General features: G+C 44.4%; 1 protein-coding gene and 1 long non-coding RNA gene across 3 annotated transcripts in view; one reads left to right on the top strand and one right to left on the bottom strand.

Moving 5' to 3' along the window:
• Nucleotides 1-966: 966 nt before the first annotated feature.
• Nucleotides 967-4,675, bottom strand: LOC147005815 (uncharacterized). Its single transcript, XR_015046201.1, has 3 exons — nt 4,324-4,675; nt 3,879-4,091; nt 967-3,432 (listed from the first exon to the last, which is right to left on the bottom strand). It is a non-coding gene; the product is annotated as an uncharacterized LOC147005815 (long non-coding RNA).
• The window catches only part of Dnaaf9 (dynein axonemal assembly factor 9), a 142,755-nt gene continuing 121,364 nt past the window's right edge, over nt 3,740-25,130 (top strand). For both annotated transcript variants that reach the window (XM_021151874.2, XM_021151883.2), the window contains exons 1-3: nt 3,740-3,905; nt 21,947-22,026; nt 23,633-23,752. In XM_021151874.2, the coding sequence (XP_021007533.1) occupies nt 3,823-3,905; nt 21,947-22,026; nt 23,633-23,752 (283 nt within the window). In that variant the 5' untranslated portion in view covers nt 3,740-3,822. The remainder of the gene's footprint in view (nt 3,906-21,946; nt 22,027-23,632; nt 23,753-25,130) is intronic.

Genomic DNA, 25,130 nt, shown 5'->3' on the forward strand with positions numbered 1-25,130 from the left:
CCTTATCAGAGGCTAAGTGTTAGTCTTTGCTGCTGGCAGATTTGACACTCAGCAGCAACTGCAGCAGGCCAGCCTTGGTGAGAGCAAATCTGTGTTGTTGAGTTCATACATAACTTCCATCTCTCCCATAACACTGTAAAGAAATTGCTGATATGACCACTCCATGATATTGTTAAAGTTTTAATTGTAGATATGAGAGAACAGTCAGAGGCATCTGGAAGAGTCCAAAGCAGAGAGAAAAAGTAGACTGAATATGACCAAAAGACTGGGCACGACCAGGATTATCTGTGAGAGAATGAAGAATAGCAGGAAATAGTGAACAGAGAAAATGTAGAATGGTAGGGGCAGTGGGGAAACCTTGTCATTATAAAGAGAACAAATGGGTATCTGGGAGGAAGGAAGCCTGGGCAGATGAGAACGCCTACGATGCTAATGTGCTAGTGTGAACTATGAAATATATAATAGGTACTTGGGATGCTGAAGGAGCCTGGAGGCAGCATGTACTTCGATATGCAATTACAGGCATATGCCAATGGAGCCATAAGTTCCTTCTGCCAGTGGTAAGGAAAATGACTCCTTTTGGCAGATGGGATCTGGTTTCAGAAGTTCTAGAGGACTCCTGCCTTTTATCTCCTAGAAATCCTCCTGTAGTCCAGGGTGAGCTCATTTCTGGGAATTTGAACTGATGTTTGGGATTCAGGGAGTTGGGCAATGACAGGAATGGTTGGGGAAAGAGGCTGGCTGTCACAGAAAGGGTCATCTTAGCTACTTAATTATTGAACTCCTCAGCTGAAGTTACCTTTTGATGAGCATTTACATGGGACACAATTGTTGGAGTGTGGTGTCTTATTTTAATCCCAGCACTTGGGAGGTAGAGGCTGGTGGATCTCTGAATTCCAGGCGAGCCTAATCTACAGAGCAAGTTCCAGGACAGTCAGGGCTACACAGAGAAACCTGTCTCAATGAAAAAAAAAAAAAATCACGCCGGGCATGGTGGCACATGCCTTTAATCCCAGCACTTGGGAGGCAGAGGCAGGTGGATTTCTGAGTTCGAGGCCAGCCTGGTCTACAGAGTGAGTTCCAGGACAGCCAGGGCTTTACAGAGAAACCCTGTCTCGAAAAACAAAACAAAACAAAACAATTCACGAGATATAATTATCTTCAGGTTTTTTTTTTTGTGTGTGTGTGCATTTGGAGAGAGCTATCCTAATACTTCTCCAGGTGCCTTTCTCTTCAGTTCTTCTTTCAACCATGCTCTTTCCACACCCCTATCTAGCTGCTCATTGGCTACAGACCATGATTCAGTAAACAGTGGCACATCTGGTTACTTCTTCTTCTGTTGGGTTCCGGGTAGAAGCTGAGAAAACTCACTTCAGCTACAGAAGCTTACACGTGGAAGCTTTATTCTCTGAGCGCTCAGAGAAGTGGCCAGTTCAGGATGGAAACTTTGTCCTGAAGGGAGACTGTACCATGTTGTTCAAAAATGGGAACATAAATTGACGGGGGAGCTGCAGTGCTATCCAGTTGTACTCTGACCTTATGGGTTAAGTAAGGGAGTACCCCTTGGAGACTGGGCCATATCCAGGGCACCTGGCTTCAAGGCTCTTAATTCATTTTCCTAGACGTTAGGTCTGGAGCTCAGAGTGGTAAGGGGACAAAGGAGTGGGTCAGCTGCATGTAGTTAATTAGGGCGTAACAGCCAACTGGTTATGTATTTTTCCAACTTATGCACCTTGGTTCAGATAACAGCAATGTTTATATTCTATATTCAGTTAGGAGACAATTAAGAAAACATTTGGAGAGAAGAAGTGGGATGGGTGTTTGTTGCTAGGCCTGGGAACATGACCTTGTTTCCCCTTGCCAGGAAGATCAGGTCTCAAATCAGTTTTGCAGACACAGCTCCTTTTCAGGAATTCTCATTTACATGATTTCTGTCCAATAGCACAGGAAAAAATGACCATAAGGAAACTACAGCCTCATATCCAGTAAGATGACTACGATCCAAAGATAGATATTAAATGTTTGGGAACGCGTGGAAAAATTGGAACCCTCTCACCTAGGTAATGTCAATATAAATGGTGCAGCTTTTTTTTGGAAAACAAAAAGATGCCTCAAATTATTAAACACGGACTTTCAGTATAATCAAGCAGTTCACTTCTAGGAATATACTACATATACAGGAGAATTAAAAACATGTCTACACAAAAACTTTCGGTATTTGGTCATATTGGCATTAAGCTAAGGCACAGAAAGTGTGGGACAAACGCTTCTATATTCATTAACTGATAAATGAATACAAAAGATGTAATATCTGCATACCACGACATTGGTCAAGCATCCAAAGGCACACAATTTTGTTCTGTGCTACACATTGTAGTAGCCTTCCATCTGGACATGATGAGGCAGGCCTGAAATCTCAGAATTTAGGAGGTTGAAGCAAGAGTTCAAGGGTTCAAGTTCAGGGGTTCAAGGCCAGCCTAGGCTACATAAAACATACCAAACGGAGGAGGGAGGAAGAAGGTGAACATCACATTTGCTTGTAGAGAAAAGCTGTATTCTCAAAGCTGATTAACAGAGCGGGAGATGTATATAATGATTGGGTCCGTAAAAGCTCGAGGTGTTTCAGTAAATTGACTGTTTAGCAATTTACAGTCTCCTGGCTGTTAACAGTGGTCTACAGAACAAAGCAGCTAAGAAAGGCTCTTTCATTCAGAAGCCTTGTCACTGCGCTGCTGATTGGGCTGCTGTCAATGATTAGCTGGCTTTCAGAAGCTGTTGATAACTGGCTGATTTGGAAGCCCCTGAAGAGAGGCTGTCTCTGATTGGCTGATTTTCAGATACTGTGTTGGTTACCTCTAAACAATGGTTACACGTTCACGACTTGGGTCTGAAGGCAAAATTTTATTTTCCTTTAAGTATAAAAATAAGCATTTTAGTTCCTTCTCTTTTTCAAATCTTCAGTCAAACCTGCAAGAGATACACCTTGGGGATTGTTAAAATCTTTATGAGTGGAAGGAGGATTTTTTCAGCCAGTACTATTTATAAATAATTCAAAGGCCGATCATTGTAGCAGGGAAACTAGTCTTGTGGTGTTATAATTTACCATGAAAAGATGAATTTAGGACACGTAGGACATCTTGACAAGGTCGATATGTGATGCTAAATTAGACCTTGTATATAAAGGACGTAAGCAACCCTCCACTTTATGCAGGAAGGAACTTGGGCTCTGAGATTTTCCGGCCCACCGACCCACAGCTGGAAACAATTCTATCCAGACTCTGAACTGCAAAGGCAGGCGTCTCCTGGGATACTGTGAGCACACTGATGCCAGTGCTCTCAACAGGCCGCGTCGCTAAGGGGCCGAACGTTCCAAGGATGGATAGGCAACTGATGTGAAACAGATAACTGTAGCCAGGCAGCGGTCCAGGACACCTAGAGATAAAGCCAAATACAGACCTGAAGAAGCCTAGCCCGGCCCTCGCGGGAACGAGACCCCGCCCCGGGCGCGTCCACGAGCGTGGCTGTAGCTCCCACAGAACCCTCACGACACTGAGAGACCTTAGGGCCCGGAGGTGTGGTGTCCCGGAGCCTGCGCCTGGCGGCCCGCACCCCAAGTCCGCCTGGCTCCTCCGCAGCACGGTACGGCGCTGGGCCGGTCTCACACCGACGCCCCCGCTGCGCGCGCTCCCGCCCCGCCCCCACGTGCCCGCGCGCGCCGGCCCCGCCCCCTTGGCGCACCCTCGCTCCGCCCTGCCGCTGGCCCGCAGCGGTGCCGGCCCCAGCGACCCTCCGCGGCCCCCAGGTCCTCCGCCGCCAGCCTCCATGGACTCGTTCGTCCCCCAGCAGCTAGGGCTGTCCCGCGCGCGCTTCGCTGGCACCTTTGGCCGTGGGGCGGCCTCTGTCAGGTATGCCGCGTCGAGACCGCCGAGGGTGGCCCGGGATGCGCCTTGGGGAGGCTACGCCTCGGGCGGCAGGGCGTGGTCTGATATGGCTTCCTTGCGGAGGATTGTTTCAAACGGCTCCGTGAAGAACACTTGCCCGGGGACAGGCGGCCTTCTGGAGGGACCCTGCTATATCTGTAGCTCGACAACCTACCGCGGTTACCGGGAAGACCCCATTGTGACATCCCCACCCCATGGACCGGTTTTCCCTTAAACCTTCCCCACCGACAGCCCACCGCTAGAGGCCCTGTGTTAACGCGAGTGGAGCTCCCGAAACTGCCGCGTAAACCCCTTTGCTCCTAGGTGCCCAGACCCTTTGCCCCAGACTGCCGCTCGGTTATAGAGTTCCCAGCCCCCTGCATGTACAGGGAACTCCGCTCACCTGTGTCTGGCCACTGCATCCGACCCCTTCCCCTTGGGGAGCACCTGTTTCAGGGGCTTGAAGGTCATTGGGGGCGCAGGAAGAAAAAGGAAACTGGATGGAGAGGGAAAAGGAGGCTCGGAACCCCCCAGAGCGGCTGACACTAGGTTCCTGATAGAATCCAGGAGTGGGGGTGGACTGGAAGGAGAGTTGATATTAGGGAGGGCTGCCCTGCCCTTTTCCATACAGAAGATCTGTTTCCAATTTCTGCTGTCTTTGGGGCTGACCTTGATAGTCTGGGCTTTGTTTGTGACGGAGCTGGTATGGGGCTGCCAGCGAAACGCGGAGGTTGGAGTGATGGAGGTGTTGCAGTAGGAGCCTATAAGAAAGGGAAGGGAGGAGTCATTGGGGTTTGGGTACTGCTAACCTGTCATTAAACCAGAAGAGGCCTTTTTTGTTTGCTTACTTGCAGCCATTTGGCAAAGCAAAAATGCTATTGTTCCCTTGAGTGGGGGTTGTCAACTAATGTTAGAATAGCTTATCCTATTTTCTGTCTTTTTTTTTTTTTAAATTGAGACCGGGTCTCACTGTGTAGACCAGCTGACCTTGAACTGGAAGAGATCTACCTGCCTCTGCCTCCTTAATGCTGAGCCACCGTGTCTGGCTGGCTTTTTCTGTGTTCTTGATTGAGTGTTGTATTGTGTTCGTTCCCCCCCCCCTTGTGTGTGTGTGTGTGTGTCTTTCCAGTATTGAGGGTCAAATCCCAATACGTTGCTTTTGCTGGACAAGTGCTATAGCACATCTAGCCTTGTGTTTTGTAGAGTTTTGTTGTCTTTTATCAAAACTATGAAGAATGAAAACGACTTTTTCTTTCTAAGACAGAGGCTCACTTTGTAGGCCTGACTGGTTCTGAACTCACAGATCCACTTGCTTCTCAGTGCTGGGATTAAAGACATGAGCCACTTTGCTTGGCTTCTTTTTTATTTTTAAATTGTGTGTGTGTAGATGCATGTATTGTGAGTGTATGTATGTGTTTTATGTGTGTGTGTATTGTGTGTGTATATATATGTAGTGTGTGTGTGTGTGTGTGTGTGAGAGAGAGAGAGAGAGAGAGAGAGAGAGAGAGAGAGAGAGAGAGACTCACTGTGCTTGCCACTGGGAGTATGAAGGTCAGAGGACACCTTGCCAGGAGTCTTTTCTTCCCTTTCTCCTATGTGGGTCACCAGGATTGGACTCAGTCAGGTCTCTTGGCAGCCAAGTGCCTTTACCCACTGAGCCATTCTGCAGGCCCCAAAAACTAATTCTCATTCTTCATTTCTCAGGACTCCTTCACATACTCTGACAATGTGTTTATTGAATGACTAAGCGGTGAAGGAAGAAAAGCAATGAGATAGTAATGAAACATTGCATCTGGGAGACCTGGTTTGCTTCTACTTTGACACTGTGTGGATTTCTCTGCCCCCAACAGGAATTCTTTCTAGGGTTTTCAGTTTGTAGTGTGTAGCTGCTCGTGGGAACAGTCTCCATCCTTTCTCAATCCTTCTGCCAGAGAGGATCACTGTTTGAAAGTCTTTCAGCTTTGTATGAAATTTAAACAGGATGCATTAGAACTTTGAGCAGCCTGGCGATAAACCTCTCTGGAGGGATGTGTGTGTGTCAGCCTGTCTGCCTGTGCGTGTGTCCGTCCGGTGCCACATTTGTTTGATGTGGGGCTGGGGATGGAACCCAGAGTCGTGAACATGGTAACCAAAGGCTCTGCCTCTGAACTGTATCCCCATCATAAGCTCAGGAATCTTTATTTACATTTTTAAAAGAATTGTATTTTAAAGTAGTTCAGTTTAGATTTATTTCTGTGAGTGTACTGTGTATACAGGAAAGCCCAGGTGAATGCAGATTCCCAGTGGGTCCAGAAGAGGGCATCAGATTCTCTAGAACTGGAGTTACAGGCAGTTGTGGGTCCCCTGACATGAGTGCTGGGACCTGATCTCAGGTCCTCTACAAGACAGTACATGCTCTTAACTTGGGCCATCTCCACATTTTTATTTGTTTAACCAAAAGTATGTGTATGTGTCTGTGTGTGTGTCCCAGAGCACATGTATGTATGTATGTCAGAGGATAATTTTACTCTTTCATCTTTCCTTTCCTTCCATCATGTTTGAATGTTTGCCTCAGGGATCCAATTCATGCCATCAGTCTTGGTGACAAACTCCTTTACTCACTGAGCTATTTTGCTGACCCTTGCTTTGAATATTTTGAGCCTTGGATGTGGAGAAGCAACTTTATCATAAAAATCCATCCCCAGAGTACTACCTACCATCTCTGTCTGTCTCTCTTCGCTGTCTCTGTCTGTCTGTCTGTCTGTCTGTCTTGCTATGGAGCCCTGGCTGGCCTGGAGCGTGCTGTGTTGACTGAGCTCACCTTGAACTTGTAGTGATTCCCCTGCCTCTGTCTCCAGAATGGTGGGATTACAGCAGGAATAAAAATTTTTTTAAATCAAATAAGTAATACCACATGTGGCTTACTTATTTGATTTAATTTTTTTAATATTATTTATTATTAGCAGGTGTGTGTGTTTGTTGAGGGAGAGGTGCAGACATGTTGGCCCCAAGGCATGTGTGTAGAGGTCAACAGGGTAATTTCCATGAGCTGGTTCCCCTTCCGCAGTGAGTCTGGCGATCGAGCTTGGTCATCAGGCTTGCACATAAAGCACTTTTACACACTGAGCCATCGCTCTGCCTCTTTACTTTCGTCTTCTCTCTCTCCCTCTTTTTTTTCCTTCAATTTTTATTTATTTTTATTTATTTATTTTGAGATAGGTTTCTCATCCATGGCCTAGAAGACCAGACTGGCCTTGAACTCAGAGATCTGTCTGCCTCTGCCTCCACATTGCTAAGAGCTCTTTACTTTCTTAAAGAATGCTAAGAAGATATAGAGAGATAGCTAGGGGATCTGGTGTCCTCTTCTGGCACCAGCAAACATGCAATATACACTCATACAGACAAACATGCAGACATACATACATTAAAAAAAAAAGTCACCAGGTGGTGGTGGCTCATGCCTTTAATCCTAGCATTGGGGAAGCAGGCAGAGGCACAGATCTCTGTGAGTTTGAGGCCAGCCTGGTCTACAGAGTAAATTCTAGGACAGCCAGGGCTACACAGCGAAACCCTGTCTCAAGAAAAAGAAGCATGTTGGCCGACTTTATTAGCCATAACTTTACTCTGATCTTTGCATAAAGTGGTTTGGCTGAAACTTGCCTTAGTACACAGTGGTTTAACAGTAGGCCTTTGATAAAGGAATTTTGGTGAAGGGTCACCTCATTTCTCTACCTCCCTGTGGTTTAACATGCTTTTCTTACCTATTAAAGTCTTCCCTTCTTATGTCCCTAGTGCTTTTGAAATAAATCTAAATCTGTTTTTCAGACTGGGTTTGAACTTGATTGATCCTCCTGCCTTGTACTGCCAGGGGCTGAGGTTTCAAGCCCTGACACCATGCCTGCTGCCCTAGCTGCTACCGCCTTGTATTTTTGACATTTTGAAGGTTCCTATCAGGTTTGGGTTCAGCTCTTCCTCTCAACTACATTGGTCTCTGTGCTCTCTCACTCCTGACTGATGAAAGAGGCAGGCTTAACTAGTGAAGAAGTCATGTTCCTAGAGACCATAGTTAGTACCTCAAAATGCATGGTCCTTTTCTGTAGGAGTACATTCTCACAGATGGAGAATAGAGATCAGAAGTGACAATTTTATTGATCAGAATTAGAGGCTTCTTTCTAAGGTATGACCATAATCATGCTATCATATAATTTTGGTTTTTGTCCCCCAAGAATGTAGAATTAAAGTTGCTTTTCCCCTTTTAAGTTGACTTGTAAGTTGCACTTGGTTAATAAAATGTACATAAGAATAGTGCTGTAGTCCTTTGCAGTAAAAGCTTCAACCATGAATTTGTTATTCTCTTTCCTTCTGTTATGGTGGCTGTTGTTGTTCCAAATCACTCTGGAACCTGGGATGAGCATGAGAAAGAAGTAAAATGTCACTGGGTTTTAGAATAGAATAAAACATTTTTATTTGAATTTTTAATTAGATTTTTCATTTTACTTTGTGTTTGGATGTTTTGCCTACATCTATGTATGTCCATGTACAGTGTGCATGCATGTATGTCCATGTACAGTGTGCATGCATGCACAGTGGCTGCAAAGGTCAGAAGGGCATCAAATCTCCTGGAACTGGAGTTGCAGAGGGTTGTAAACTACCCTGTGGGTGCTGAGAATCAAACCCAGGTCCTCTCAAGCATGTCTAGTGTTCTTTACTGCTGACCCACCTGAATTAAAAATTCTGGTCTCAAATGGTGGGCCACTCCTTTAGTCCCAGCATTTGGGAGGTGGATGTAGGCACATTTCTCATGAGTTTGGGGCCAGGGTGGTCTTCATTGCATGTTTCAGACCAGCTAGGGCTGCATAGTGAGGCCTTGTCTCAAAAAAATTTTTTTTTCATTATTATTTATTTATTTATTTCATGTATGTGAGTGTACTGTAGCTGTTTTCAGACACACCAGAAGAGGGCATTGGATCCCATTACAGATGGTTGTGAGCCACCATGTGGTTGCTGGGATTTGACCTCAGGACTTCTGGAAGAGCAGTCAGTGCTCTTAACCGCTGAGCCATCTCTCCTGCCCCATAATTTTGTTTTTAAATTACGGTGTGTGTGTGTGTGTGTGTGTATGTGTGTGTGTGTGTGAGAGAGAGAGAGAGAGAGAGAGAGAGAGAGAGAGAGAGAGAGAGAGAGAGAGAGAGAGAGATTGATGGATTGATTGATTCAATTTGCCTGGAGTAAGTTCTCTCCTACCATGTGAATCCCTGGAATTGAATTCAGGGTAATGTGTTTAGCAGCAAACACCTTTACCTGCTTAGCCATCTGTCTGGCCCTAGAATTTTTCCTTAACCAAAGTATAACCTAGTTTATAAGGATGAATACTAAGGAATTAGTGGAAATCTTGCTGAAATATACTGTCCTACTTTAAAGTATTTCTCTGTGTAGGGGTCTCTTGCAGAACTACAGAAGTTCAAGAAGAACTTCCGTTTTATGTCAGAACAGTTCTCAGTTCAGGATCGAGCTAGGGTATGTCAGACAAGCAACAACAACAACAACAAAACCTTCAGAGCTCCCCAGCTGCTTGGCTGCTGACTCGGAAGCGTGGTGTGATTCTAGTAGAAGCAGGAAGCTTTGCTTGTTAAGACTTGTAGCTTTATTTCTGCCCAGAGGCAGTGGCCGCACTATTTACCTTTGTGCTTATGGCTGGGGTGACAGTGTACTGTGATCTTTAGTTCTGTGACATCACTAGTGCGTTACATGGCGGTGTTTCCTAGCTTTTGTGCTCTTACCCAAAGGGGGAGTAAATGTGAGAGATCTTACACAGCTTAAAATGTTGAGTTTACCCTAAAGTTTATTTTTAAAGGGTCTGGAGAAATAGCTCAGCAGGTAAAGGCACTTACAACCCAGCCTGAGAATCTGAGTTCAGTCCCTAGAACCCACAAGGTAGACAGATAAAACCAGGTCCACAACTACATATACACCTATACACACACACACACACACACACACACACACACACACACACACATCATGAGATTCACATGCCACCACATGCAACATATAGCACACACAAATTAATGCATCAATAGAAAAAAATTAAAGAAGGAAGTATTATAGTTTGGGTACTTAAAAACTATTAAACCTTTGATTTAAAGCCCTCTTTTGAAGAAAAGGTAGCATATTTAGTATATTTCTTTTTGAGAAATAGGCCTTCTGGGTGTTGGAATTGAAGGTGTGTGCTACCATACCTGGTTTTATTTTTACCATGTTAAATTTTTTAATTATGTTTATCGCGTGTGTGTGTGTGGTGTGTGTGTGTGTGTTGGTGTATAGGCAGTGGCAATCAAGGACAACTAGAGGGAGTAGGGTCTCTTGTTTCATTCACCATGTAGGGCCTGGGGAATCTAACTCAAGGTGGCAGTTACCTTAGCTCCCCGAGCCATCTACTGTGCCCTTAGCGTGCTTTTTAAAAAACCTTCAGTTTCAAAGTAACTTTAGATTTATAGATGAATTATAGTTGAGAACCATGGTGCATTTCTAACAATCAGTTGAACAATCAGTGTTGGTATAAAGCTCTAGTATAATTAGTAAACTTGCTTACCTGGAGTCTAGACCTTATTTCCCTAAATGAATTTTCTCTATTCTAAGATCTAATCTAGGCCTCCACATTATGTTTGAATTTGACATGCTTGCAACAGTCAAGGATGTGGGGGAGGACCACTGGATGCTTGTTGCATGAGTACTTGTGGAACTGATTTTACAGAGAGCAGGAAGTGAAAGCAGTGCTCACAGTTGGCCAAAGAGAAGGACCAGTGTGGAAAATATCTGAATACACTGAGCAGACCTCTGGATGGCACTTCCTGTTTATGATGACTCGTTTTCTGGCGTTCTTGGGTCTAGCATCTTAATACAAATTGATGAACTCTGTATAGACATAAATTTCAATTGAGCATGAGTTTTTAACCTTTTTAGATTAGGTGATCTATTAGGAATTACATTTAGCAGCTAGTAAGATAATCTTAGGAAAAATGATGTTAGCATTTATGTCCTCCAGAGGATGAGAGGCCTTTTCTAGAATAAAGTTAACAAGGAGCCAAGCTACTCCTATACTTTCCTTTGGTGACATTAGCAAATGGCTTTTATCTTTACAATAGCTTCATGGTCACAAAAATGACTGTAGGAACCCTGGCCACTGTGTCTTTCAGGTAAGAGGAGGAAGGGGGAGGCTAGTCCTCTTAGTTAAATCAGTTCCCTTACAGGAGCCTTCCCAGAGGCTTCTACTACAGCTTCTGAATCTTCCTCATTAGTCAGATAGCTCTAGGAGCAGAGGAAGCTGGCCTGTTGCTAACCTAAGTAAAATGGGGGTGTTATCAATGACAGCTCTGTTTCTGCTCAGCAAGATAGCTATGTAGAATGAGAATCATATTGCACTGGATTTTTGTGGCTGTGGAGGTGGAGGTCTAAGTGTTCCATTGCTGTGAAGAGACACCATGACCAAGGCAACTCTTTTAATTTTTATTTTTATTTATTTATTTTTTTTTTTTTTTTGGTTTTTCGAGACAGGGTTTCTCTGTGTAGCCCTGGCTGTCCTGGAACTCACTCTGTAGACCAGGCTGTCCTCGAACTCAGAGATCCGCCTGCCTCTGCCTCCCGAGTGCTGGGATTAAAGGCATGCGCCACCACGCCCGGCCTCCAAGGCAACTCTTACAAAGGCAAACATTTAATGTGGCTTACAGTTCAGAGGTTTAGCTCATTGTCATCATGACAGGGAGCATGGCAGCAGGCAGGCAGACAGAGTGGTGGAGAAGGAGCTGAGAGTTCTACACCCAGTCTACTGGGCCTGACTTGAGCATTTGAAACCCCAAGGCCTACCTCAGTGGCACTTACGCCAGCAAGGCCACACCTACTCTAATAAGGACTGCCAATCCCTTAGCATTCAAATCTATGAGCCTATGGGAACATTCTTATTCAGAGCTCCTCCACCATGGAGGGGCTTGGAGAAAATTGCGATTATCATGTAGTAACATGGCAGGAACATGTTCTTTAGTCATACAATATGTGTCAGTTTGAGTCATTTTATGGTTAGTGGTTTGGTCATGCCAGTAGCAACACTGACTTTGTCTTACCTGTCACTCCAGTGCCAGACATCAGTGGAAATGGCTTCTATGGTCTTGCCTCGTGCCCTGCCTCTACCTTTCCTTCAATTTTCTTAATTTTGCCAAGGGAAGTAAATGGTGGCTGCTTTACTGCAAAGGCCATGTCTTGTCAACCTGCCTCAGTCCTATGGGAGCTCATTCTCGTCAATCCCTGAAGTCTAGATTGATGCAGATACGGCGACCTTTATTATTCCCGCTGTGATCCCTCCCACACTGTAATATGAAGACTTTCAGAAGTACAGAAAAGTTGTTGTTGGAACAACATGATGTACTAACCAGAACCCCGGAGCTCTTGTCTCTAGCTGCATATGTATCGAAAGATGGCCTAGTCGGCCATCAATGGAAAGAGAGGCCCATTGGACTTGCAAACTTTATATGCCCCAATATAGGGGAATGCCAGGGCCAAAAGAATGGGAATGGGTGGGTAGGGAAGTGGGGGGCGCTATAGGGGACTTTTGGGATAGCATTGGAAATGTAATTGAGGAAAATATGTAATAAAAATATTAAAAATAAAAAAAAAAGATAAATCAAAAAAAAAGAAAAGTTGGATTCGGTGCATATTCCTATGTGTCCATATGTAGATCCCACACTTTATTGTGTTTGTTTTCTTATGGCACTGGCAATCAAGCCAATGCTTGAGACCATTCCCAGAGCTTTGTTTTGGGTTGCTAGGTCAGCACTTTGCTGATGAGCTGTGTGTCCAGCAGTTCATTTATTCCACTTTTGAATGTGGTTTGGTCCTCTGTTCAGTAAGTGCTGTATAAAAACACTCAGACCAGCCAGTCCATCTGGAAGGGACGGAGATCACCAGAGCATCCTGGAAGAGGCCCAGACCACTCAGCTAACTGCAAGAGACACTCTGTGACCTGTGGAGTGGCCTGTGGCTGTGCAGTGAGCTCCAGGTTTCTAGCCATTGTGAGCTGTCCCCCATGCTGACAGCTTTGGTGATGGACTATCTTTGATTTATTTCTGCTCCTGTCAGGAACCCCAATAAAACTCACTGGTTCACCAAGTTGGACTTTGGTGGTTCCCTTACTGGGATGAGTAGACATTTGTTTGTCTACCCAGCAATAGTGTCTCTCAACACAACGGTGACCTAGAAGTCCTAACCCAACTCTACTCTCCAGTTGCTGGGATTACAAGTGTGTACCTGTCACTGACTTTTAATTGACTTCCCAGGTTCAATCCTCATTTCCCTTCCCTCTGCTGTCAATTTAGCAAATAGAATAATAATCTTATTATTTATAAGACTATTTTCTACATTATTTGATAATAACTATATAATTGTTTTAGGGATTTATTGCTATTAAGAGATAGCATAACCAAGGCAATTCTTTTTTTTTTTTTTTTTTTTTTTGGTTTTTCGAGACAGGGTTTCTCTGTGTAGCCCTGGCTGTCCTGGAACTCACTTTGTAGACCAGGCTGGCCTCGAACTCAGAAATCCGCCTGCCTCTGCCTCCCGAGTGCTGGGATTAAAGGCGTGCACCACCACGCCCGGCTAACCAAGGCAATTCTTATAAGGCAAATATTTAATTGGGGCTGGCTTATAATTTCATAGGTTCAGTCTAATATCAGCATGGTGGGAAACATGGCATCATGCAAGCAGACCTGGTATTGAAAGAGCCAAGAGTTCTACATCTTGATCCAAAGGCACCCAGGAGGAGACTAGCATCTGCAAGCTGCTAGGGGGAGCCCCTCTTCCACAGTGGGAGGAGTTTGAGCACTAGGAGTGTTCATAGCCATCTTATACAGTGACACAGTACCTCCAACAAGGCTATACCTTTTCCAACAAGGCCACACCTCCTAATGGGCCACTTCTGTGGGCCAAGCATACTCAAATCACCACAGTAATAATGGGTCCCTTCATATGTTACAGCTGTTTTCAGAGCATTTCTTTTTTTTGTTGTTGTTTTGTTTTGTTTTGTTTTGTTTTGTTTTTTTCAAGACAGGGTTTCTCTGTGTAGCCCTGGCCATCCTGGAACTCACTCTGTAGACCAGGCTGGCCTCGAACTCAGAAATCCGCCTGCCTCTGCCTCCCAAGTGCTGGGATTAAAGGCGTGTGCCACCACCGCCCAGCCTAGAGCATTTCTAATAAAGGCTCTCCTGTGGATGTAGGTGCTGAAGAGACACCTCTCAGTGGGTGGTTAAGAGCACTTGCTGTTCTCATAGAGGACTGGGTTTGAATCCAGATGCAAGGGATGATCTGATCCCCTCTCCTAGCCACCACAGGCTCCTGAACATACCTGGCATACAAAAAGAAAATTGCACTTGTAACCTGAGATTTCCAAAAGAAACAGCCAAATCTGTGTGAAAGGGTTTCAAGGCTGCTGACTGATTCAAATTTCATGAAAAAAAAAAAAACAAAAAAACAAAAAAAACAAAAACAAAGCAAAACCAAGACATGCCATTGGTTCAATGTCTTTTTAGTGCTGTGTCATTAGATGCTAGTTTAGATAGCTTACAGTCTCTTTTCTAATTTAATTGGTGGCGTGAGGGAGACCAGTGAGTAGAAAGAGATCGTGCAGGTTCTCCTGTGCCTCGGAAGGAATGCACTGCTCGTGGGCTGTGCTCTCTCAAGAACACGGTGCAGGCTGGTTTTCTAGAGGTGTGTGTTCTACACTCTCGAGGGAGATGACAGCCAAGTTGATGCCACTGGAGCTTTCTGCAGCCATAGTGGCAGTCTCTAGTTCTCTTTACCTTCCAAACTTGAAGCACAACAGCTGTCAACCTGAGAAGGCCAAGGTCTCCACTCCTATCTTTGAGCCAGTTCTCTGTGATGTGCCCATGAGTGATGGCATTGTCATCTCTCATGCTCAAACTCATTCTAAACCCAAGGAGACCCAGGAAGAAATAATAGTATAAAGGTAGCACCTGTGTAAGTGCTTACCATGGAGCTGTATCACCAGCCTGAGAACACTGAGTGTGCGTGCGCGTATGTTCCTCTGTGTGTGTGTGTGTGTGTGTGTGTGTATGTGTGTGTGTTTTCAGGACTAAGGATTGTACCCAGAGCCAGGCAGATGTTCTACCATTGAGCTGTATTCTCAGCTTTTTCATAAGTTTGTTGTTGCTATTTACATTTATCTATTATTTGGTTGATTTTGGGCGGCATTTGCTCCAGCTGCATATATGGTAGTCAGAGGACAACTTGGGAGACTCTGTTGTTTTCTTCACTCAGATTTAATGGGAAGTGCCTTTAGCCCTTGTATTAGGGTTACTATTGCTGTGCTGAAACCCCATGACTAAAAGCAGCCTGGGGAGGAAAGGGTTTACTGGGCTTATGCTTCCATGTCACTGTCAATATTGAGGGAAGTCAGGACAGCAACTCACACAGGGCAGAAACATGGAGGAGTGCTGCTTACTGGCTTGCTCCTTATGACTTTCTTAATCTGCTTTCTTACAGCACTCAGGACCGTCAGACCATAGGTGGCCCCAGCCACTGTGGGCTCAATCCTCCCACATTAATAACTAACTTTTAAAGAATGCCCTACAGGCTTGCCTGCAGTCCAGTCTTATGTAAGGAGGTATGTTCTCAGTTGAGGTTCCCCTCTTTCCACTGTCCCTGGCTTATGTCAAGTTGATATAAAGGTAACCAGCACACCCACCCATGGCTTCTAATGATGACAGCCTCCTCTACACAACTTCTGAAGGTGAAACTCTAAGTCATGGGCAAATATAGGCCTATCCAGGATATACCAGCCTTGCTCAGGTACTGTGAGCCACATGGCAGTGTTACTACTGGAACTTGGGGTGTACACAATGTAGACACATAACAAACTATCATATATATGACCTTTGAGTGTAAGATCAATGAAAACTTCAGTTTGTTCTATTTATTATTTATGAAAGTACAGTAAACTAATATTTTACACATGCAGTTCAAAAAACACTAATATGAATAAAAGCAGATGTGCCCAGATGTCAACTGTGATTAATTCTGGGTGCTGGATGGGAAAGGGTGCTTTTCTTTGAACTCATCAGGGATATTCATGTGTTTTCTTTTTGTTAAAAGTAAATAATTAAGCCAGGCATGGTGGCACATGCCTTTAATCCCAGCACTTGGAAGGCAGAGGCAGGCGGATTTTGAGTTCAAGGGCGGTCTACAAAGTGAGTTCCAGGACAGCCAGGGCTATACAGAAAAACCCTGTCTCGAAAAAAAAAAAAAAAAAAAACCAAAGCAAAATAAAATAAAATAAAAAAGTTGGGTGTTGATGGCAGACACCTTTAATCTCAGCACTCTGGAGGCAGAGGCAGGTGGATCTTTGTGAGTTCGAGGCCAGTCTAGTCTATTGATTGAATCCCAGGGGAGCCAGGATATAGAGAAACCCTGTCTCACTCAGCCCCCAAAGTAAATAATTAAGTAGCTGTAATACTTCATGGTTCAGTGACAGACAATATTCTGGTTAAAGATTAAATTTGAGCATCAAGAAAATGTACAAGAAGGGAAAAACCCCTAAATTTAGTTTTAACCATTTGATAAAAAAATATTAATCAGGATAATGTTCTACTTAAGGAAAAAGACCCTTTTCTTTCATTTGTGTGTTCCCACTGTATTTGGACTGGACAGGGTACAAGTAGGAAAAAAGTCTCCTATTTTCAGTATTCTCTTGGCTTCCAGTAACAGTTGCCAGGGAAACTCTTTTGTGTCTTCATCACATGATCTGGTCATGCTTTTTGTCAGTGGCTGGTTATAAGTTTGCAAACCAAAGAGCTCTTGGTAACCTTGGCAGGCAGTCAGCATACTGTCCTTCACAGAAAATGGGCCAAAGGTCTGACTTGCAGAGTCCTTCTAGAGGGGAAACGACTGCAGGATCAGTCCTGGTAAAAAGAGAATGTGCAGGGGCAGGCAGGGAAAAGACGTTTATTCAATATTTAAAGTTATCTTTACGCTGTTGCTTCTAAAACCTTGTTATTCCATAACAAGCCCCTTCCTCATAGCCCCTAATTTTTATTATAAAAACTACAGAGAAAGTAAAAGAATAGTATGATGAACCCTCGTGGAGCCCACTGCATACATTTAGTTAGTGTCCTTGGAACAGGGTCTAACTAATGTAGCCCTTCCTAGCCTGGAGCCCTGTCATCCCACCAGCCCCCACATATTTCAGAATAAACATTTCTATGTCCATAAAAGTTTTGGCATTTAATAGGGATTGTGTTAAGCCTGCATGTTAATTTGAGGAGAATTGGTATTTGTATTATGGTGGGTGACCACACCCCAAAACTCTTCTCCTAGCAACCATCAGCTGCCAGTAGCTTTTCAGCTAGGATGGGGACTCATGAACTTTCCCTGTCCATGTTGGGATTTCTACTGGCTTGATCTCCTGCAGGTAACCACACCGACTGCGTTGGCTGGTGTGGTGGCTGCGGCCTTTCTGAAGAAGCACTTACTCCCTGTCCTCCAGCTCGTAAACTCTGTCTTCCTTCTCCTCCCGATGGTCACTAAGCCTTGGTGCTGGTGGTGGTCGAGGAGCAGGTGGTGGAGGTAGTGGTGGTGGTGGTGGAAGATGAGGTGATGGTGGTGGTGAAGGTGTGGGTAGAGGTGGAGGAGGAAGAGAAGGTGGGGTGGGGGTAGGGTGATTGAAGAAGAGGTAGTAAAGGTAGGGGTGGTAGAGGTGGAGGAGGAGGTGTTGGTGAAGGTAGGGGTGGTGGTGGAGGTGGTGATAGAGATGGAGGTCAAGGAGGCGGTGAAGGTGGGATGGGGTAATGGAAGAGGAGGAGGTGGTGGTTCAAAGAGTGTCCCGTTTAGTGTCACAGTCACTTGCGTTGTCAGCACTTTGAATAGCCATCAGCCTCTACATTAACCACTGTCCACTGCAGATAGAAGCTTCTCTAAACAAGGTTGAAAGCAGTGCAGCTCTGTGTTGGTATCATGTCAAGATCGTAACACTGCCAGTCAGAATGACTAAGATAAAAAACTCAGGTGACAGCATATGCTGGCAAGGATGTAGAAAAAGAGGAACACTCCTCCATTGTTGTTGAGATTGCAAGCTAGTACAACCACTCTGGAAATCAGTCTGGTAGTTCCTCAGAAAATTGGACATAGTACTACCTGAGGACCCAGCTATACCCCTCCTGGGCATATACCCAGAAGATACTCCAACATGTAATAAGGACACATGCTCCACTATGTTCATAGCAGTCTTATTTATAATAGCCAGAAGCTGAAAACAGCCCAGATGCCCCTCAACAGAGAAATGGATACAGAAAATGTGGTACATTTACACAATGGAGTACTAAGCTATTAAAAAAACAATGAATTTATGAAATTCTTAGACAAATGGATGGATCTGGAGGATGTCATCCTGAGTGAGGTAACCCAATCACAAAAGAACACAGATGATATGCACTCACTGATAAGTGGATATTAGCCCAAGATACAATTCACAAACCACGTGAAACTCAAGAAGAAGGAAGACCGAAGTGTGGATACTTCTATCCTTCTTAGAAGGGGGAACAAAACACCCATGGAAGGAGTTACAGAGAAAAAATGTGGAGTAGAGACCGAAAAAATGACCATCTAGAGACTGACTCAATTTACAATCACCAAACCCAGACACTATTGTGGATGCCAGCAAGTGCTTGCTGACAGGAGCCTGATATAGCTGTCTCCTGAGAGGCTCTGCCAGTGCCTGACAAATACAGAGGTGGATGTTCACAGTCATCCATTGGACAGAGCACAGGGTCCCCAATGGAGGAGCCAGAGAAAGGACTCAAGGAGTTGTAGGGGTTTGCAGCCCCATAGGAAGAACAACAACATGAACTAACCAGTACCCCCAGAGCTCCCTGGGACCAAACCACCAATCAAAGGGTACACATGGTGGGACTCATGACTCCACCTATATACGCACCAGAGGATGGCCTAGTCGGACATCAATGGGAGGAGAGACCTTTGGTCCTATGAAGGCTGTATGCCCCAGTGTAGGGGAATGCCAGGGCCAGGAAGCGGGAGTGGGTGGGTTGATGAGCAGGAGGAGGGGTGACGGGATGGGGGGAGGGTGTTTTTCAGAGGGGAAAGCAGGAAAGGAGATAACATTTGACATGTAAATAAAGAAAATATATATATATAAAAAGATAATAGCACTGTAGGTATAGACAGAAGTATTTAGAAGGCAGTTTAATGACTTCCATTCAAGAAAGCAGTAGTAATCGTTTTCCCTAGGTTCTGTGACCACCCCAGCTAAAGGATTTTGACCAGGTTTATAGTGTAGGTGTGTGAGTGTGTGTGTGTGTGTGTGATACCATGTGTGTGCGGGTGCTCAGGGAGTCCAGAGGAGGGCATGGATTTTGGATTTGCTGGGACTGGAGTCATGAGGAGGTGTAAGTTGCTGATGTGGTGCTGGGCTGGACCCAGGTCTTGGGAGCTGAACTCTGGTCTTCTGGAAGTACTCCTAATTATTGTGTCATCCCTCCAGCCTTAAATCATATTGTGTAGTGACACAGTAGTAGGCTTCCATGAGGCATTTTTATAAATCCTCAGTTTTGTTTTGTTTTTAAGACAGTTTCTCTGTGAATCCCTGGCTGTCCTAGAACTTGCTTTGTAGACCAGGCTAGCCTTGAACTCATAGAGATCTGACTGACTCTGCTTCTGGAGAGCCAGGATTAAAGGTGTGCACCACCACTGCCCAGCTATAAATCCTTAGTTTTGACTAACCCACCCCACTCCTTTCTCTTCCCTCAAACCCTCTCACCTCTTGCATAACCTTTACCTCCAGTGTCCTCCCCTCTTCCCTCAGAGCACCTGTGTGCTACTGTCACCTCTCCCAATTAAATCATTGTTCCCTCCCCCTCTCGTGAGCCCTTTCTGGCTTCTTGACCTTTATAAACATTATAAGTGAAATATAGAAATCTAAAAACCTGAAGCTGGGGCTGGAGCAACAGTTCTCTTGTAGAGGGCCTGAGTTCGGTTCCATAGCCATCTTTAACTCTAGCTCCAGGGGCATCCAGTGCCTCTGTCCTTGTGGGTGCCTGCATGAATACACACATAATTGACTTTATTATTTTTAAATATTAGAAAAAATGTACATTTGTTTTTGGCCTCTGTCTTAGTTAGGGTTTTACTGCTGTGAACAGACACCATGACCAAGGCAAGTCTTATAAAAAACAACATTTAATTGGGGCTGGCTTACAGGTTCAGAGGTTCAGTCCATTATCATCAAGGTGGGAGCATGGCAGTATCCAGGCAGGCATGGCACAGGAGGAGCTGAGAGTTCAATGTCTTCATCCAAAGGCTGCTAGTGGAAGACTGACTTCCAGGCAACTAGGGTGAGGATCTTATGCCCACACCCACAGTGACACACCCATCCAACCAGGTCACACCTATTCCAACAAGGCCACACCTCCAGATGGTGCCACTCCCTGGTCCAAGGATATACAAACCATCACAGCCTCCATGTTTGTCTGAGCAAGCGTGTCAGATCTCCTAGAACTAGAATTACAGACAGTTGTGAACTCCCTTATGGGTGGTGGGAATTGAACCCTGGTCCTTCAGAAGAGCAGTCAGTGCTCTTAATTGCTAAGATGTCTCTCCAACCCATAGAGGCCATGCAGGGTCTTTCTGGGTTTAAATTATCTTGCTATATTTTCCAGCTGTATATGTTTTTCTGAAATTTTCATAATTTTAATTTTTCTTTACAGATGAATAAATTCTGATGCATATATGTATTGCATTTTCCTTATCCATCAGTTGATGGACATTTAAGCTGATTCTATTTCCTACCTATTTTGAATAGACAGCAATAAATATAGATGTGCAAGTATTTCTGTTGTAGGATATGGAGTTCTTTGTGTATATATTCTCATAATAGGTAGGCCATATGGTGGTTCCGTTTTTAGCCTTACTCCTCTATACACTGATTTCCATAGTGTCTATAGCAGTTTAGACCCTACCGTACATATATCCCTACCAGCTGGTAGATAGGGGTCACTCTTTCTCCATATCCTCTTCAGTACTTGTCACTTGTTTCTTATGACAGACATTATGACTGTGGGAAGATGGAATCTCAAAGTAGTGTAGTTTGCATCGCTAATGGTTCATGATACTGAACAGTTAAAAATGTTTATGGGGTGAGAGTTAGACATGGAGGTGGTGGGGAAGAGTCAGGCTTGACCATGAAATTGTATATTCATCTTTGGGGTTACTGAGAGAGAATAGAGGGAGACAGACAGACAGTAGAGTCCATAGAATTGTATTGTTTAGGAATATATGTCTCCTTACACTTTGCCTGAGTGCAAGGATTATCCCTTCTACCAAAGGAGTAATAGCTCTCTAGAAAGAATGTGTCTTCTGTGCTGAAAAATCTATAAGGCAGTTGTGTGGGATAATTAGAGCTAGTTTATTTAAGCCTTTATATCAGTTTTTGGTTTTGTTTGTTGCTTTTGAGACCAACTGAGAAAGGCTAAAGTTAGGCTAAAGCAGTGTAGAAACTTTCCTTTGAGAATCAGCAAGCCAGGCGTGGTGGCGCACGCCTTTAATCCCAGCACTCGGGAGGCAGAGGCAGGTGGATTTCTGAGTTCGAGGCCAGCCTGGTCTACGAAGTGAGTTCCAGGACAGCCAGGGCTACACGGAGAAACCCTGTCTCGAAAAACCAAAAAAAAAAAAAAAAAAAAAGAGAATCAGCAAAAGTAACAAGACATTGGAACTTGTTGGCATCAGCTGACTGATTATGAATGGGGCCTGGTACCATCTTCCACTGAGCCAAAGAGCTACTGACGGTTTTCATAATCAGTTGTCCAGGCAGTCCTTAGACCACTTACACTAAATGTCTTTCAGAACATGGAAAAGAAGGGTAAAGTTCTGATTAAAGAGCTAGGCACCACTTTCCTTACCTAACAAACCGTTCCTCTTGCATGTACCTTTTAGGGACTCTCACACTACGGCACTCAAGAAACTCTGTTCTGTTACAGCTGCAGCCGACTCCGCCAGGTTCAAAGTGTCCTGACCCAGAGCAGCAAGTCTCAGCCTGATGGAATCCTCTGCATCCTAGGTCAGTGCTGTAAGAGTAAGTTTGTAGCCTTGACTCAGGAAGATACTAGTAACGCTGTCATGGAAGGTACACAATGGGCTCGCATCTCCCAGTTTTCATTCCTGTGACATCTGTTCCATCTTAATGAGGGTGAATATTAAGAGGGGTGTTAGTGAGATAAAGAGGGACCTCCCGCCACAAGCCTGCCTGCCTGCCTGCCTTTGATTGTCCTGAAACTTGCTCTGTAGACCAGGCTGGTCTCAATCTCAGAGACTTGCCTGCTTCTGCCTCCCTAATACTAGTATTCAAGTCCTGGCGCCACTGTGCCTGCTACAACCCTTTCTTTCTTTTCTTTTTTCTTTTTTCTTCTTCCTTCTTTCTTTTTTCTCTTTTTTTTTTTTTTTTCGAGACAGGGTTTCTCTGTGTAGCCCTGGCTGTCCTGGAACTCAGTTTGTAGACCAGGCTGGCCTCGAACTCAGAAATCCACCTGCCTCTGCTTCCCAAGTGCTGGGATTAAAGGCGTGCACCACCACCACCTGGCTTCTTTTTTCTTTTTTCTTTTAAATTTATTTATTTATTGTATGTAAGCACACTGTAGCTGTCTTCAGACACTCCAGAAGAGGGCATCAGATCTTGTTATGAATGGTTGTGAGCCACCATATGGTTGCTGGGATTTGAACTCAGGACCTTGGAGGTGCTCTTACCCACTGAGCCATTTCACCAGCCCAACCCTTTCTTTTCAAAACCACATAGAGAGCAGTTGCTTGCCTCTGATCCTTCCATCCTGCCAATAGCTGTAGTCCTCGGATGGCAAAGTCATTGAGAGACAGAAGTAAAGACAGTGTCGTGTAATTTCCTTTTGTCTCTGGTCCAGCCTTTCTAGACTAACCTTAGTGAAGGTCGTCTGCAGGAGTGTGTGTCACTGCACCACCCCTTACAGTGCAGTCTAAACACTGCTTCTGATGTTTGGGAAGGGCTAGTGGGTGCTAGTCTGTCCACTTGTCCTCCTCTTTTTCGAACCACTTTAACTTGTTTTTAGTTGATCATATACATTTTTCATGAGGATCTCTCTGAGATCTGTTCTTAGGCTAACAAAATATTCCAAGGTCTGTAGTAAATCCACAGAACACCATATTTTCTGGTTCCTTTTGCCCGTAAGAAATGCTTCATATGGGCTGGAGGTGGTTCATAGATAAGAGTACTTGGTGTTCTTCCAGACGACCCAGGTTCTATTCCCAGCACCTACATGGTGACTCATAACCATCTATAACTCTAGTTCTAGGGGATCTGATAGATCATGGAGGGTGCTCTTCTGGCCTCCCTGAACACCAGACACACATGATATACATACACATGGAAGTTCAACACCTATACATGTAAAGTAAAAACTGAAAGAAAAAATGCTTTTCAGAATTAATAGCCTTAGTAATCTTGTTGCTTAATTCTCCGACCTGTGTAGATCTTGAGATCCAAGGAAGGTACCTTATGCCTCAGCCCATTTCTCTTACAAGGGGTTGTTTATTTAGTTTTAGCACAAACCTGGTTTGGCCATCAAGGCCTTACTAAATGGGCTTTTACTGTATTCCATGGTATAGGCCAGCTAATCCTAGCCTTCTTTGCTTTGCAGGAATTGACAGCAGGTACAATGAAGGCTGTAGAGAGCTGGCAAATTATCTGCTTTTTGGTTTGTACAGTCAGAATACCACTGATTTTGAGAAAACGGGATTTTCTGAAGAAATTCTAGATGGTAAGTCTATATTATATTAGCAAAAGGCAGGAGAGAGTCATTTATTTCTTTGAACCCTTAATTCATGATTTTTTTTTGTTTGAGACAGGGTTTCTCTGTATAGCCCTGGCTGTCTGCAACTCATTTTGTAGACCAGGCTGGCCTCGAACTCAGAAATCCACCTGCCTCTGCCTCCTGAGTGCTGGGATTAAAGGCGTGTGCCACCACGCCCAGCTATGATCTTTTTGTAAAAATTGTTTTAATTTTAATTTTACTGTATTGTACTATTTTGCTTGTATGTATATATGTGTACCGTGTGTGTGTGTGTGTGTGTGTTCGCATGCTTGAGGCCCTTGGAGCCCAGTAGATGACATCAGAGCTCCTGGAACTGGAGTTACAGATGGTTGTAAATCACCATTCAGGTGCTGGGAATCAAACCCAGGTCCTGTGGAAGAGTAGCAAGTACTTTTAACTGCTGAGCCATCTGGACGGCCCCAGTTCATGATTTTTTGTTTCTGTTTCTATGTTTTTGTTATTGTTTATTTGTTTTGAGACAAAGTCTCATATAGCTTTAACTGGCTTGAAACTCACTGTGTAGACCAGGCTGGCCTTGAACTCTGAGATCTACCTGTCTCTGCCTTCTTAGTACTAGGATTAAAGATATACACTCAGCACCCCGTTTATGATCTTTTAATAGGAAAATATAAGCAGAATTTAAATAGTCCAAAGCTCCACTAAATTCATGCCTTATTTTGTTTTACTGTTTGAACAATGTGTGGTCCCCTGATTGGTCTTAAAATTGACAGCCTTCTGGCCTCAGCCTCCCAAGTAGCTAGGATTATACCAGGTAAGATTTTATCTTTTTAATAGTGAAAAATAGCATTTCCGTGTTGACCTATTAAAATAGAATATTCCTATTGGTCATGCACTGGATAACGGACTGTCAGCAGCAGTTTTCAGAATACAGTTATTGGGTAAATCATCTTTGAGACCAAGAGCAGACATTGGTGTTTGGCTTTGTCTCTTGGCAGGGTGCTCGTTTTTCTTAGGATTGCCCGCTGCTCCTTTTCACTGAAGGTTCAGATCGTGTGCTGTTGCCAGTGAAAGCACTCTCTGCTTTGAGGCAAAGACGGACTGCTCTTGTAAGCCGCTCTGTGAGAAAGAAGATTTTATGTGGATCTTTAGCTGAGGAACAAGGGGCTATTGTCCTGCTGTCTTTGGGAATTGTTTTTTGTGTGACTTTAATACAATGCAGGCTTTCTGCCTGCAGTCTGCCTTCTCTGGCTTGGAGACACTGCAAGCGTTGATGCTCCTGTGGGCTGTTGCCCAGGAGCTACTTCTCATAGCGTGTCCTTAGCATTATAAATTGTCTGCAAGATGAGTCAGGAGACATAGAACA

Source organism: Mus caroli, unplaced genomic scaffold (assembly GCF_978045245.1).
Source record: "Mus caroli unplaced genomic scaffold, Mus_caroli_1 scaffold_2, whole genome shotgun sequence".
Taxonomy (NCBI): Eukaryota; Metazoa; Chordata; class Mammalia; order Rodentia; family Muridae; genus Mus; species Mus caroli.